Genomic DNA, 16,289 nt, shown 5'->3' with positions numbered 1-16,289 from the left:
CACAGGGAGCTAACAGCATTCACTTTTGTCTAGCATTCTGTACTTTTTATTCTTTAACCACAACCCCCCAGGATCACTCTACTGTTTTTTAAACTTCTCACCTCTCTTTTCTCACATATAACCCCATCATTCCAAACCACAATAATCCTTAATGTTTTCTTACTTCCTATCTTCTGCCTTTTATTCTTCAAACCTAATTGTTAGGCTTCCTGAAAAGGGTTAAGTTCCCTTCCCAGATATTACTGTAGTTCTTCCATTTCCATGCAATTCTATGTACAATAATTCCCTACATAATTTTCATTTGTCCCCATCTGAGAGAAGATTCCGAAGCTTTGAAAGAGGTGCTTTTCTCACAAATACACAAAGAACACAAATGCTGTTCTCCTTTTGCCTACTCTCCCAAGAAGGTCCTGTGTATCCTCCTTGTCACTGGCCTTGCACATTTACTGCATGCAGATCTAAGCCTACTCTTTCTATTTCCCCCAACCCCTTTCCAGAGATCTAAGTAGCACCTCATGCATACCATGACGATCCCTGGAAAGGGCTTAGGGAGAAATAGAAAGAATAGGGTCCTTCTGGGTGTGGTGTTATCAAAGACAACACTACAAGTTCTCACCACAAGAAAAAAAATTATAACTGTGTGATGATGTAACCTAAATTTGTTGTGGTAAATTCTGTAATATATACATATAGCAAATCATCATACAAAAGTCTGCAATATATACTTTTAGCAAATTGTTATATACCTAAAATTAACATGACATTACATGTCAATTATATCTTAAAAAAAAAAGATAATAATATAAAAATACCTGCTGGTCAGTACCAGAAACAATAAGAATGCTTCTATATTCTGAGAAAATCTTCACTCTCTGAATCCGATTCTTATTATGTCAAGTCACCTGAATGTGAACAGCAGACTTAGATACTATACATTATTAACATAAGGAAATGACAAAACCCTTCGCTGGAAGGAAAGCAAGTCCACACTTGGAATATTTCTTTCCTTTGGAACCATTCAGAGCTGCCAATTTTCAATTGATTTTTGGCTTTCCAATTATTAATACTTAACTTTTGGAAGGACATTTCTAGCTTCTTTTGGTGTAGTCAACTGCAAAACTTAACACTGCAGATCTACCTATACGGGTTAATACAGAATCAAAGGTATGTTAACTTCTAAAAGAGACATGCAGGGGCGCCTGGGTGGCGCAGTCGGTTAAGCGTCCGACTTCAGCCAGGTCACGATCTCGCGGCCCGTGAGTTCGAGCCCCGCGTCAGGCTCTGGGCTGACGGCTCAGAGCCTGGAGCCTGTTTCCGATTCTGTGTCTCCCTCTCTCTCTGCCCCTCCCCTGTTCATGCTCTGTCTCTCTCTGTTCCAAAAATAAATAAACGTTGAAAAAAAAAAATTTCAAAAGAGACATGCAGGTAAGTTCTTTAATAAGCCTACAACAGGCAAAATTCACAAGGTCTGCCACTATGAGTACAGCAGTAAAATCTTTGAAAAGACTTAGAGCAATTTATAAATTTCAAACTAAGTAAATAAAGTAGCAACTGATACGATTTTAAAAATTAGAATGTTCATTTTTTTAAAATGCCCTTCTTAGAATGCTTGTTCAGCTAGATATGTTATGAAGAAAAGAATTCCATGGTCAAAGTTTTGGAAGTGTTATCCATTATATCCCCAACTTTGTTTGGTTATGGAAACTTTTGTGTGTAACATCTTTCCAGATGATGATTTGTGTAAGTTTTACAGATTAGTAAAATTTATTTCAAATTGTATTCTTCATATTATATTAACATAAATAGTGCTAAATCAATATTTATGTTTGGAATTATTCCATAAATAAGTAAATAAACCACTTCTTATAGCAAAGGAATAGTTGGATGAGACTAGAAGCATATCATATTCTGAAATCCTAGTCTGGGAGTGTCCTAGCCAAAGATTATGCTCCATAAACCTAATGACCTTCTTTCTGCATGGTAGCAGAAAGAGATTTTCCACATCATTTCAAAATGAAATGATCAGCATTCAACCTATTTCAGTGATTTATGAGTCAAGAGCTTTCTGATACATGACTGCTAGTCTTGCCTATCTCTAATCTATTCTTCTTTAAATTTTTTTTTTCAACGTTTTTTATTTATTTTTGGGACAGAGAGAGACAGAGCATGAACGGGGGAGGGGCAGAGAGAGAGGGAGACACAGAATCGGAAACAGGCTCCAGGCTCTGAGCCATCAGCCCAGAGCCTGACGCGGGGCTCGAACTCACGGACCGCGAGATCGTGACCTGGCTGAAGTCGGACGCTCAACCGACTGCGCCACCCAGGCACCCCTAATCTATTCTTCTTTAGAATGCTATCAGTTATCTTCTAAAAGACACACTGATGGTGACACTCCCTCATTTAAAAACCTTTCCATAGCTCCCAAATGCTTCAAAGCAGGAAATTCAAAATTCATTTTTTTTAAGTTTATTTATTTATTTTGAGAGAGGGAGAGAGTGTGGGAGGGGCAGAGAGAGGGAGTGAGAATCCTGAGCAGGCTCTACACTGTCAGCACAGAGCCCTATGTAGGGTTTGAATTCATGAACCATGAGGTCATGACCTGAACCAAAATCAAGAGTCAGATGCTTAACCAACTGAGCCACCCAGGCACCCAAGAAATTTAAAAAAAAATTGTTTTTTAATGTTTATTTATTTTTGAGAGAGAGAGAGACAGAGCACAAGCAGGGGAGTGACAAAGAGAGAGGCAGACAGAATCCAAAGCCGGCTCCAGGCTCTGAGCTGTTGGCACAGAGCCTGATGCGGGCCTCAAACCCACAAACCGTGAGATCATGACCTGAGCCGAGGTTGGATGCTTAGCCAACTGAGCCACCCAGGCACCCCAGAAATTAAAAATTCTTAATGTTGCACATCTGGTTCCAATCTGCTTTCCAAATTATTCTGCCACTTCCACACCACCTGCCCCAGCTCTAGCTATACAAGGTAGTTATTATTCACAGATTGTTGTTTCATGCTTCTTTCCTTCTCGAATTCTCTTTTCCCCTCCTTTTCTCCATTTGTTAAATTATTATTCATCTTTCAACACCCAACTCAAAATGACTGTTCACATTGGCAATAATACAACATACGTTTCATAAATATATTTCACTCTTCATTTCAGAAAAGTCACTACTATATTTAATTATGGAATAGTAATTTTTTTCATCTATGAATAATGAACACTATTGATTTTGATTAGTCTATTTGTAGTGGTTATCCTAAAAACTCACTGCTATCTCCCCTAGATTTAATTCTTAGATTCAATTCCACGGATACTTACTAAATACCAAATATGCCCTCGACACAGTCATACTCTTAAGAACTGGGCCTATATACAGCCTTAACTACAGCTAAATGCAAATGCAATAGTACATTGCATTTTTCTTCCTGTTTCAAAATTGTGGCTAAGGCCCAAAGCTGAGGATAATGAAGTATTCCATCTACTAGCTTAAGAAGCCAACCATAGTTGGTACCAGACTCTTCTCTAAGGGTTTAACTGAGAGATACCAATTTATTGAGACAGCTCCTACCATCAATATCCTAACACCTTCCCTCAATGTAAATCTAAAAAGGCTGAAAAGAAAAGAAGATTACTAGACTTTAAGGGGAACACAGAGTTTATGAAAATAGGACATTCCTTTCCTCTTTGGAGAAAAAAGAAGTTGTCATATTTAAATCCAGAGGGAAAGAATCATCGTCATCTAAAAGAAAGTCAGACTGGTATTTCATTCCCTATTTGGTTATTTGTATAGGCAAAAGACTTACTGATTTACCCCTCTGTTATATACATAAGGGAAAAGAGAAATAAGGAGAGAGTATGGTGGGGGAAGTGAGAGATAGTAAGACAGGAAAGACAATGGCCTGGTTCCTGGAACCTGGTTCCAAGAGGTATGAAAAATGTAACCTTTCCCCTAATGTGCCTGTAGGCCCTAGAACTGGTACTGGGAGGTGGATTTGATTGTAAAGTCCTGAGGCAAAAAAAGACATACAGAGTCCCATGGTGTGAATGCCATTAGTAGGTTTAGTCCAAAGATGTAACCAAATCTTCCAAGGGATTGCCAATGCCTGTAAACATGGGATAGGACTGATCTGTTAGCAGGATAAATGGAAGTTCCCACTCACCTACATTTAGGCTATTGACAATGAGCTAGAACAGCAGTGCTGAACCACCAAGAAAGAGGACTGCCACCTCAACAGTGGGATATCATGTAGGATTTTGCCCCCGGTATCACTCCTCCCAGTTTCAACACTAGAGGAAGAAAAACCACAAGAAAAAGGGACGGCCGACATGTGTAATAAAAGGAACCTACTTATCCACCCCAAAAGTTTTCAGCCCCAGATTAAGGTCTAGTTTGCCTGAGAAAATGAAAAGAGTAACTGAATCAAGTCTGTGACTCAAGTTATAATATGGAGAAAACTGATTCTTAAATACTGCCATGAGACAAGAGTGTTTAAAAATTGCAGAATAGTGACAAGACACTGTGAAGGCAGTTGACATCCAATCAGAAAGGGGAGTCAGACATGGTAGAGTTGGCAGGCAGTTACTAGGTAAAAAGCAAAACTGATCGGTGTTTATATCCCAGCAAATTGAGATCCTCAATGAACTAGTTAACCACAGATGGATAGCCTCTAAAGTTAGTTTCCACATATACTGGTGTTCTTAGCTTTCCATCTCTCCTTTCCTTTTTTTGTATAATAAATGAAATCCTGGTATGAGCTCTATTATACTATGATATTTATACTATGAAGTCTAAAACCAGTCTGTCAATTTTTTCACTACCATTTGCTTGCTGCTCTGTCTGAAAAATGCTAAGCAGATGAGAGCTATTATTCTATATCTGGGAAGTCACCATTAAAGTCACAGATATGAATGGACAAATAAGCATTACTAATGATGGAGGATGCTAGTAGTAGTAATAGGTATTTCAAGTAATGAAGTGAAGGGGACCAATGAGAACAAAGTTCTTCAGAAATTAATTTGATACCTCAAAGCCACTTTCAATGTTACCTTTTAATGATCCAACCAAAGAAGAAATCTACAAAGAGGCTTATCTGACAAAGAGCAAAACCAGTATATTATAAATGGACACTGTTCAGCTGCATGATACAAAGGAAGAAAAGGGAAGGTTCTAAAGAAAAAGAGTAAGAGAAAAACAAGTGAAGGCTGGTCAGGAAGTGGGACCTGAACTGGGGCTGTACATGGAAGGTGGACAGGCATGGATGATAGACAGAGCAGAACAACTCTGGATGGATGGTAGACAATAATGTAAAGTGGCTATGACACATTGCAATATTAATACATACCGAGACTGAATTGCGGGTAATGCTCATAAATCTAACTGCAATTAGTACAGGTTTCTGGATTAGGAAGGACATGAAAAGGAAAGCAGAAGGTTAGAATGTACATGTCATTGCCCCATTAAAAGAGAAGGTTTAATCTTTCAATGGACTGAATATATCTGTCTTCTGCAGCATCAGGGGAAAAAAAGCACAGCTTGTCTAGCTGCTTTGAAAAGCAGTTTGAGAGTAAAAGGTCTCTCCCCATCCTTCTTAGATGGGCACTGCTAAATTGGGCATCCTAGAACTGAGCTCCTGAAAATTCAGACTACCAGAAAGGGTTTAACTTTTTAATAGTGTTTCTGTTTTCATTTTCTAGGGAAAAGATTTAGATAGTGTCCTACAATTAACTTTCTTTAGTAACTTGACTGCCTGGAAAAGGTCTATGTTTGTACTTATTTTTAGAGAAGACCCTTCACTAATTTAAATCAACAGACATATTTGTTAGGACTTATTCTGTGCCAGGCAGTTTAAGCACTAAAGAAAGAAACAGAGTTATTTTAATGTTAATCTAAGTATAAATCATGAAGATATAGATGAAGTATTGCTGGGCTCCTGGAAAAGCACGGGCATGATGACAGGGAAGCCTGCTTCCCTTTAGAGATTTACTGGGAATTTGACTGGGTCTTCATTGCTACAATTCTGTTTTGCAGCTGAGGGGAATGGTAGCAAATGATAGGACTTTAATGCAGCAGTAGTATCCCAGTTACCCAGATCCTACTGATTACTGGTCAGTGAGAACTGAAATTGTCTATCACTGGTTACAAAGGAAGATATTAAACAGAAAAGTAGGCAAATGGAGAAAACAAATTAAATTTTTGCCAGGCTTTTCTCAAAACCTAATAATAAATCCTTAAAGAAATCTTTATTTGAGAATAGTAGACTCATAGATGGAATTCCATTTCCTTATGAATCACATTCTTGCAAATGATTAAGTTCTCTACATCACACAAGTATTAACAGGAACATCAAAGGTGACATGGTTGAGGGTGGGAACAGATGGTGGAACGAAGTAGAGAAAAAAATTAGGATAGGTTAAATTTTCACAGAAAGGACAGGAAAAGAAAACAGGACAGATTATTAAACCACCAGCATTTTACCCAAATACTTGACTTAAAAACTTCTACACATTTAACTATATATATTCTGTACATATTACTAAAGAGGGCTAAAATATCAAACATGAGGCATCTATATTACCCTGAGTTAAAGTGGTTTCTTTTTACTCATTCCATGTGAAAAAGATTTGGAGAATAATCTCTCTTTACACCATAAATGCATACTTAAAGCCCCAGAAAGGCTCCCATTTTCCCCTGTGATTCCACATCTTGTATCTTACCATTGATCTACGAATCAGAGACAGCCTGGTCTTTGCCTTATTCTCAGCAAATTCCAGGCTACTGATGTCTTTGAGACGAGCCTTGTATTTATTCATTTGTTCCACAACAATCAGCTCCACACAGCTGAAACAGGAGGAAAAAGAGAAAACTGTTAGGAGCTGAAGTAAGTCAAATAAAGTGTAGTATCCACAGACTGCTTTTCAGCTAAATGTGGCAGATGGTTGGAGAATGAAAGAAAAACCAACATTCCTTATTTTATGAGCTCTATGACAAGGTTTATATAATGGTGGTCCACAACTTTGGCTGTACTTCAGTACCCACCCGAGGAGTGACTAAATGTCGCAAAGCCCAGGCCATACCCCAGACCAATTAAATTAGACTCTCTAGGATGGGACAAAAACACTAGGATTTTTTTTAAAGCTCTTTTTGCAGTCAAGGTTAAGAACCATCAATCTAGAAGGAAACCAGAGGCCCACCAAAAAAGGTTAAAGTAAAATGCAGAAATACTGAAGTACTAAGGCCAAAGGGATTTGGAGCCAGTTAGACTAATTATGGGAAGATACAAAGTATACATAATTTGGTAAAATGAAATTCTAAATATTTTTAGAGATTACAAGCATTGCTAAAGAAAAGCTAAATTTAAAAAGATTCTTCAAAACAAATGGTGTTCAGTTGAATAGAATCTAAAAAAAAATTTTCATCTTCAGCGTAAGAAAACCCAATGGTGTCTAACAATCTTCTTAAAAACATCTGAACTTAAGAAATCATTCACTATGTTCGATATCTGGATAAAGTGGCTACACTGACTCAGAAGTTTCTGGGGTCTTGTGGAGGTGTTAACAACAGGCCTTACGTGGTAGTCTTACTGATGTCCTGCACACTTTGTAGTGGGTCAATGGTATCAGGGCAGCGGAGAATGCAGGGTGCGAACACAATGGCTAAAGCATTAGCAGACATTCGATTAGTTTCTTCCTGTAGAGCAATCCTAAGGAATAAAAAAACCAAGTGAAGTTCAGAAAAAAAGGGTAAATAGTACGGACACAGGCAGAGGATATGAGAAAAAGATGACGTATGACATCAAGCACATTGTACTGGAAGGATATACATATCAGTTGAAAGAAGATACTTGTAGACTTTTCCCAAAGCTATTCCTTTGCCTCTGGAAAATATACTTCTTTTTTTTTTTTTTTTTTTAATGCACTTTTACTCTGTCCCTTACTTGAAGCAATATAGGCTAGCAGATAGCTTATCAAGGGAAATTTCTGACCCACTGCCATACACCTGATAAACGTGTCTGAAGAATGCACAGCAGAGACTTTAAGGCATTTTCAGATAGTCATATTAGATATTCATCTAACATTTATCTAGTATTTACCAGATATTTATCTAATAAAAAATAAACATAACTTTCTACCCAACTACTGCAGATATTTATACTCAGAGAAGAGAGACCACTCCTGAAGTCTCTGGTCAGTCAATTCTCAAGCACCACTTGAACCCACCTCCTTTGAATTAGGTTATGTCTACTTCCTAGTTCAGGAATGAGATAAGGAGGTTAGGCTACATAGTGCCACCATGAGGCTGAAGTTGTTACATGGCTCAAACAGGGCAGAGAAGCACCTGTCATGCAGTCCAACTCAGCTGAGGCTTTCTGCTCCAAGGAACTGTAAGCCCCTGTTTGAGTCGCTGACTTTATAAATAGGAAAAAAAAGATCTGTCAGTTTTCCAAATGAAGGAGTTCTTCCCTTTTAAAAGAATCAAAAACAAAACAAAACAAAAAAACCCCAAAACTATCATATCTTTCCTTGCTCCTTGAAATTACCTGACTAGATGAAAGATGAGGCGTTCCAGTGTATTGAGATGAGTTCGAGAGAGCTGGTCAATCACAGAGTATACACCACGGATTGTTTCTTTCCTCTCCTGAAGGCCTAGAAAGAGTAAGGACAGCAAATAAAATTGAATACGCCCTCTTATATGCTGTATCTTCCTCCTGAACAGATAGAAGCAGGGCAGCCTGGCTCTAAATTTTAAAGTTTTAGGAGAGACAGTTGTACCTGTATGACAGAAAACAAGCAACTCACAATTACTACTAATCTTCCTTTGCTTGAATTCTATATTCACTAAGCAGTCTCCTGGTTTTAATCTATATCCCAGTAATCCTTATTACAGCAAGGGGAAAGAGACAGCCTAGTTTATTAGGCATTTTGTGGCAGGTGGATTCCCCCATTAAAATTAATTAATTGCCATGTAATTTATAAATTGGTCTTATAGGAATTTGAGGAGTAATGCCTCAGGGCCTAAACACGTCTAGGCAGGCCTTCAGCAACACCCTACATACCTGTAGTGCTGAAAAACTAAACTCCATCATCTAGTAGGCCTGGCATAAAATACATAGCAGAGATCTTGCCTAGATTCACAATTTAAATGAATATAAGCTGGCCCTTAAATCTATTTAGTTTTCTAATGTGTTTATAATTTTTAATCTAGTCTTTCAATCTCTTTGTGAGAAGCAACTAGCTGACTTACTCAGAAAACTTTTGGGATCCTGATATTTTAATGAAGCTCTCAAAAATCCACAAATGAATAGGTGAGAATACAGTGGCAGTTCTGTATTGACTGTCAAAAGCTTACTTTTGGACCTATATGGACTAAACCACTAGAGGATGACATAATAAATCTATAATGAAGATAGCATTCCTTTCCCAAGTATAGCCCTTCCGTGGAATCCAGGAAGCCTGTGCTTACCCATAGCTCGAAGAAATTCCTCATAGAGCTCAAAGGTCATGAGTGGATTGGGCAAATCACGAAGCCATTGTTTGAATACACTTGCAATGACATGTATGTTATAGTCATCCAGGTTTACATTCTCAGCATCTGTTTATAGACAAGAGTTAGATAACAAAGCCAAAACATGCAAAGAAATTAAAATAATTCACTTTAGAAACTATCATCACCAAGGAAGCCTTCATGTTCTTAATTGAACTAATACCTTTTACAATCTAATTGTTTGCTGTAGAAAAGCACTTCTAACAGTGGTAAAGGAACAGCTTTTTGTTTGTTTTCCAAATCTGTTGTAGACTGCTAAATAAGTAAAATAAAAGATCATATGCTTTCATGTCAAAGCTCTGTTAAATACTGTTGTAAGTATTTCTAAATGCTTACACTCAGTTTTTGTACTTATCTTGTAGATTGGTCTGTGAGCCACACTTTCATTAGCAATGCTTTGGATGACACATGGGGAAAAGGCCCAGAAGACATTTTCTAAAAATAAGGCTAATGTTAAGTCATTTTTAAAGATGAAAGGACAGCAATAACTGAACTTAGGAAATGTAAAGGACATATCTTTACTCTGTTTCACTTATAAACTCCCAAAGGTTATACAAAGGAAATGATTGGGAGGATACAGGATGAATGATTTTTCATTTGTGCTGACCCAAGGTGCAAGACACAAGTTGGAAACTGCCTTTAAACTGGAGTAGATGGAGTCTCTGGTAGGCAGAAGTTCCTGCTTGAGTTTTACCAAACATTTTCTGTTATTTCCATACTAATTTCTCCCTGATTTGCCCATTAAAACAACAACAACAACAAAACAAAACAACTAGAAAGAAAAAGCATGTAGATAGGTTCCTGGAGACACAGAGACAAGCTTTGTATCTATGTTTGATTCAAAATGATCTATTCCTTCTCAATAGTGATAAAAAGTAGAAGTTGACAATGAAACCAAAGTCAAACTCCTGATATATTCTGGGGCTGAGGCTACAGTTCTACACAGGTACATGTTTAATCCACTAAATAATTATGTCATCAATATAGGAAGGTGAGAACATGCATCAGAAACAGCACACTTGGGAGTCAAAATAACAGACTAATAGGCGATAGTTTAGATTATGAATTCAGAACATCTGGGGTTAAATCCCAGCTTGATCACTTATTGGTGGTGAGTCTATGGGCAAGATCCTCTGTAAGCCTCAGTTTCTTTAAGTAGGATAATAATCCCTAAATCATAGGACTGTTGTGAAGATTAGAATAAAAACATTGGCACACTGCTCTACATCATCATCAACAGATCATTATGTAATTTTCTTTAAATTATTTTCTTCTTTGTAAATTACAGATATCATGACCATACCAAATTGTTAAGATTAAATGAGATCTGTCTGAGGTACCTAATAATGCCTTGTATAAATGACACACTCAATATGTGTTTGCTGAACTGACCACATAAAAACAAAGATTCTTTAGAAAGCCACAAAATGAATAAGCACCACAGAAAAGATTGCATTCTTTTGGCTACGAGAAAAAAAGGCAACATGTAATGAAAACTTTAAGAGTGTAAAATGACCTATTTAAATAAAAGCATGTGGTCTTGATTTGGAGAGCACTATCTTACCTGTATCTAGACCCTGTCGGAGCTCCTTGATTTTATTAGTTGAACCAGACTTTCGGTAAATACCTTCTGTGTACAGTCCATGCATTTCAATGTAGTTTATGAGCTTTTCCACCACTAAAGGAACAGTTCGTTCTTCACTGGTCAAACGGGACAATTCAACCCCAAATTGTCGAGATGACAGCTCTGGATCATACTAAATGGAAGATAATTTTCTGTTTCCAAATACATTCAAACATCTTTAAACATATTTAACCAGTTACTTAAGAGGAACTACTTTTTATTTCCCTGAAGTTTCATGAACACAGTTAGAGGACTTGGAGGGAAAGGGAATTCTGGTTAACACTGACAATATATATCAAGTGAGATGTACTTTTCAATCCTCTACCACTACGAATCCCCTCAAAATATAATGGGGTAGAGAATGAAGACAGTGGCAACAGGCTACTGTTCCCCTTCCTATTAAAAAGTTCTTCACATAAAGTTGGGATTTGGACAAAGGAGAAAGGGAATAGACTTTGTGTGCTAAACATTTACCAAGCACCAATAGAAAGTCTGATTAGATATGAATTAGAGCTGCCAGTAATTTCTGAGGCTTAACAATGCTTCAATGTTTATGTAAACTTCAGGGAAGTTTTTTTTTTTTAATTTTTTTTAATGTTTATTTATTTTTGAGAGAGAGAGAGAGAGAGCATGAACGGGGGGAGACACAGAATCTGAAACAGGCTCCAGGCTCTGAGCGGTCAGCACAGAGCCCGACGCGGGGCTCGAACTCACGGACCGCGAGATCATGACCTGAGCCGAAGTCGGACGCTTAACCGACTGAGCCACCCAGGCGCCCCAACTTCAGGGAAGTTTAACTGAACAATATCATAGCCAAAGGCAGAAGCACACACAGACTGACCCATGATTAGTGTTCAAGCTCTTTCTTACTACTTCAGCTCAGGTCATGATCTCATGGTCCAGGAGTTTGTGCCCTGTGTCAGCTCAGAACCTGGAGCCTGCTTCAGATTCTCTTTCTCTCTCTCTGCCCCTCCCTCACTCATGCTCTTTCTCCCTCTCTCAAATATAAATAAACATTTTAAAAAAATAGTGTATCTGACATCATAATCCTACTAACTACAGTTTACATGACTGTAAAAGAACAGCTTATCCTGAAGATTATTTGAAGTAATTCACAGAAGATAAAAATGCCAGGTATTATCTCTGAGACTCAGATCTTTTTTTATAAATCTCTTCTCTTTTCCTTCTCTTGCATCATTCTCTTTTTCTAACTTGGTCGTGGGGTGGCTGGGTGGTTCAGTTGGTTAAGCATCCAACTCTTGATTTTGGCTCTCAGGTCATGATCTCATGGTTCATGAGTTCGAGCCCTGCATTGGGCTCTGTGCTGACAGTGTGGAGCCTGCTTAGGATTCTCTCACTCTCTTGCTCTGTCCCTCCCCAACTCACTCTCTCTCTCTCTCAAAATAAATAAACTTTTAAAAAAGATTATTTGTCCTAGTTCTATGAAAAATGCTGCTGGCATTTTAATAGGGATTGCATTAAATCCAGTAGATTGCTTTGGGTAGTACGGACATTTTAACGAAAATTGTTCTTGTAATCCGTGAACATGGAATATCTTTCCATTTGTTTGTGTCATCTTCAATTTCTTTCATCGTTTTACAGTTTATAGAGTACAGGACTTTCACTTCTCTGGTTAAGTTTATTCCAAGATATTTTATCATTTTTGGTAGAATTCTAAATGGGAATATTTTCTTAATTTCTCTTTCTGCTACTTAGTGTATAGAAATGCAGTGGATTTCCATAGATTGATTTTGTATTCTGCAATCCTACTGAATTTATTTAGCAGTAACTTTTTGGTGGACTCTTTAGTTTTTTTTTTTATATATGGTATCATGTCATCTGCAAATAGTGAAAGTTTTATCTCTTCCTTAGCAATTTCCATACCTTTTATTTCCATATCTGTCTGACTGCTGTGGTTGAAACTTCCAATACTATGTTGAATAAAAGTGGTGAGAGTAGACATTTTTGTCTTCTTCCTGACCTTAGGGGGAAAGCTCTGTTTTTCCCCATTGACTATGAAGTTAGCTATAGATTTTTCATATATGGCCTTGATTATGTTGAGGTATGTTCCTTCTAAACCTACTTTGTTGTGGGTCTTTATCATGAATGGATGGTATAACTTCAGTAAACTCTTTTTCTGCATCTGTTGCAATGGTCACATAGTTTTTATACTTTTTCTTGATGTGATGTATCACATTAATTGATTTACAAAAATTGAACCACTCCTGCATCCCAGGAATAAATCCCACTTAATCATGGCAAATGATTTTTTTAATATACTGCTGAATTTGCTTTGTTAATATTTTGTTGAGATTTTGCATCTATATTTATCAGAGATATTGACCTGTAGTTCTCTTTTCCTGTACTGTCTTTATCTGGTTTTGATTCAGGGTATTGCTGGCCTAATAGGATGAGTTTGAAAGCTTTCCTTTTTCTTGTTTAGAACAGTTTGAGAAGAATAGGTATTAATTATTTTTTAGATGTTAGATTTCACCCATGAAGCTGTCTGGTCCTGGACTTGTTTGTTGGGAGGGTTTTGTTTGTTTTTTGCTGTTGTTTTTTTTTAATTACTGACTCAATTTCATCGTTGCTAACTGGTCTGTTCAAATTTTCCATTTCTTCCTGACTCAGTTTGGGGAGGTTATATATTTATCCATTTCTTCTAGATTGCCCAAATTGTTGGCATATAATCTTTCATAATATTTTCTTATAATCCTTTGTATTTCTATGGTGTCAGTGGTTATTCACTTCTGATTTTGTTTGAGTCCTTTCTTCTGGAGTCTTGCTAACAGTTTATCAATTTTAGATCTTTTCAAAGAACCAGGTCCCAGTTTCATTCATCTGTTCTGCTGTCTTCTTAGTTTCTATTTCATTTTATCTGCTCTAATCTTTCCTTCTTTCCTTCTACTAGTTTTGGGTTTTGTTTGTTCTTTTCTAGCTCTCCTAGGTATAAGGTTACGTTGTTTATTTGAGATGTTTCTTGTTTCTTGAGGTAGGCCTGTACTGCTCAAAACCTCCCTCTTAGAAAGCTTTTGCTGCATCCCAAGGATTTTGGACTGTTGTGTTTTCATTTTCATTTATATCCATGAGTTTTTCTGATTTCCTCTTTCATTTCTTGGTTGACCCATTCATCATTTAATGGCATGTTATTTGACCTCCATGTATTTGTATTCTTTCCAGATTTTTTGTTGTTGTTGATTCCTAGTTTCATAGCATTGTAGTCAGAAAAGATGCATGGTATGACTTCAATCTTTCTGAATCTGTTGAGACTTTTTTTATGGTCTAATATGTAACCTATTCTGCAGAATTCTCCATGTGCACTTGAAAAGAATATGTGTAAAAAAAAAAGAATATGTGTTCTTCTGTTTTAGGATAGAATGTTCTGAATGTATCTTTTAGATCCATCTGGTCTGGTGTGTCATTCAAAGTCACTGTTTCCTTGTTGATTTTCTGTTTGTATGATCTATCCCTTAATATAATGTGTTGTTAAAGTCCCCTATTATTGTATTACTATCAATTATTTCATTTATGGTTGTTATCAGCTCCTTTATGTAGAAAGGCACAGAAATATATACAATTGTTACATCTTCGTTTTTAATTTTTTTTTTTTTAATTTTTTTTTTCAACGTTTATTTATTTTTGGGACAGAGAGAGACAGAGCATGAACGGGGGAGGGGCAGAGAGAGAGGGAGACACAGAATCGGAAACAGGCTCCAGGCTCTGAGCCATCAGCCCAGAGCCCGACGCGGGGCTCGAACTCACGGACCGCGAGATCGTGACCTGGCTGAAGTCGGACGCTTAACCGACTGCGCCACCCAGGCGCCCCTGTTTTTAATTTTTTTAATGTTTGTTTATTTTTGACAGAGAAAGACAGAGCACAAGTGGGGGAGGGGCAGAGAGAGAGGAAGACATAGAATCTGAAACAGGCTGCATGTTCTGAGCTGTCAGCAAAGAGCCCAACGCAGAGCTTGAACTCACAAACCATGAGATCATGACCTGAGCCAAAGTCAGATGCTTAACCACTGAGCCACCCAGGCACCCCTATAATTATCATACCCTCTTGTTGGACTGTTCCCTTTATGATTATATAGTGTACTTCTTTGTCTCTTGTTAACAGTCTTTGTTTTAAAGTCTATTTTGTCCAATATAACTATTGCTACCCTGGCTCTTCATTTCCATTTGCATGATAAATGCTTTTCTACCTTTCACTTTCAATCTGCAGGTGTTTCTAGGTCTGAAATGAGTCTGTTGTAGCAAACATATAATGGGCCTTGTTTTTTTATCCATTCCATCTCTCTATGTCTTTTGATTGGAATATTTAGTCCATTTGCATTCTAAGTAAATACTGATAGGTAGGTACTTACTGTCATTTTGTTACTTGTTTATGGTTGTTTTGTAGTTCTCTGTTCCCTTCGTCCCTTGCTCTCTTCTCTCACAATTTGCTGGCCTTCTTTAGTGATATACTTGGATTCCTTTCTCTTTTATTTTTTGGATATCTACTACCAGTTTGTGATTTGTAGTTACCATTAGGTTTATATTTAATATCTTATGCATTTAGCAATCTTTAAATTGGTGGTCACTTAAGTTTGACCCCATACTTTATTCCTCACTCCTTCCCACCATGTTTTAGGTATATGGTGTCACATTTTATATCTTTAATTTTGTCAGTTCCTTGACTGATTTTTACAGATATACTTATTTTTATTGCTTTTCCTATTTTTCTTATTCCTACTACTTATGGTCTTTCTTTCCAGACAAAGGAAAGGAAACATTTCTGTCCTTTAACATTTCTTATAGGGCTAGTTTAGGGGTGATGAATTCCTTTAATTTCTGTTTGTCCGGAAAACTCTTTATCTCTCTTTCTATTCTGAATCACAGCCTTGCTGTATAGAGTATTCTTGGTTGCAGGTTTTTGTTTTTTCAGGATTATCCATGGTTTTAGTATTTCCAAAGCGCTAAAATTTGGCTTTGTAGATTTGATTTCATTTATTTCTCTTTATTATCTTCCTTCTACTGCCTTTGGATTAAATTTGCTGAGGTTACTTTTCCCCATCTTCTAGAGATAGAAGTTTAGATCATTTCTTTCTTTACATCCTTTCTAACTGTATGCATTTAAAATAGCTGTA

The 16,289-nt window shown here is 37.2% G+C and overlaps 1 protein-coding gene across 13 annotated transcripts in view; it reads right to left on the bottom strand.

Annotated features, from left to right (window-relative positions):
- MYO9A (myosin IXA) overlaps positions 1-16,289 on the bottom strand; it is a 279,521-nt gene that overhangs the window by 39,500 nt on the left and 223,732 nt on the right. For 10 of the 13 annotated variants that reach the window (XM_043553998.1, XM_043554007.1, XM_043554005.1 and 7 more), the window contains 6 exons: positions 11,104-11,296; positions 9,459-9,587; positions 8,536-8,641; positions 7,567-7,698; positions 6,713-6,836; positions 5,341-5,394 (listed from right to left, as the gene is read on the bottom strand). In XM_043553998.1, coding sequence (XP_043409933.1) covers positions 5,341-5,394; positions 6,713-6,836; positions 7,567-7,698; positions 8,536-8,641; positions 9,459-9,587; positions 11,104-11,296 — 738 coding nt within the window. The remainder of the gene's footprint in view (positions 1-5,340; positions 5,395-6,712; positions 6,837-7,566; positions 7,699-8,535; positions 8,642-9,458; positions 9,588-11,103; positions 11,297-16,289) is intronic. The other 3 variants (XM_043554000.1, XM_043554002.1, XM_043554008.1) reach the window with 1 other exon arrangement.

The sequence above is a fragment of the Prionailurus bengalensis genome, chromosome B3, assembly GCF_016509475.1.
Source record: "Prionailurus bengalensis isolate Pbe53 chromosome B3, Fcat_Pben_1.1_paternal_pri, whole genome shotgun sequence".
Classification (NCBI taxonomy): Eukaryota; Metazoa; Chordata; class Mammalia; order Carnivora; family Felidae; genus Prionailurus; species Prionailurus bengalensis.
This window is presented reverse-complemented; position numbering and strand designations above follow the sequence as displayed.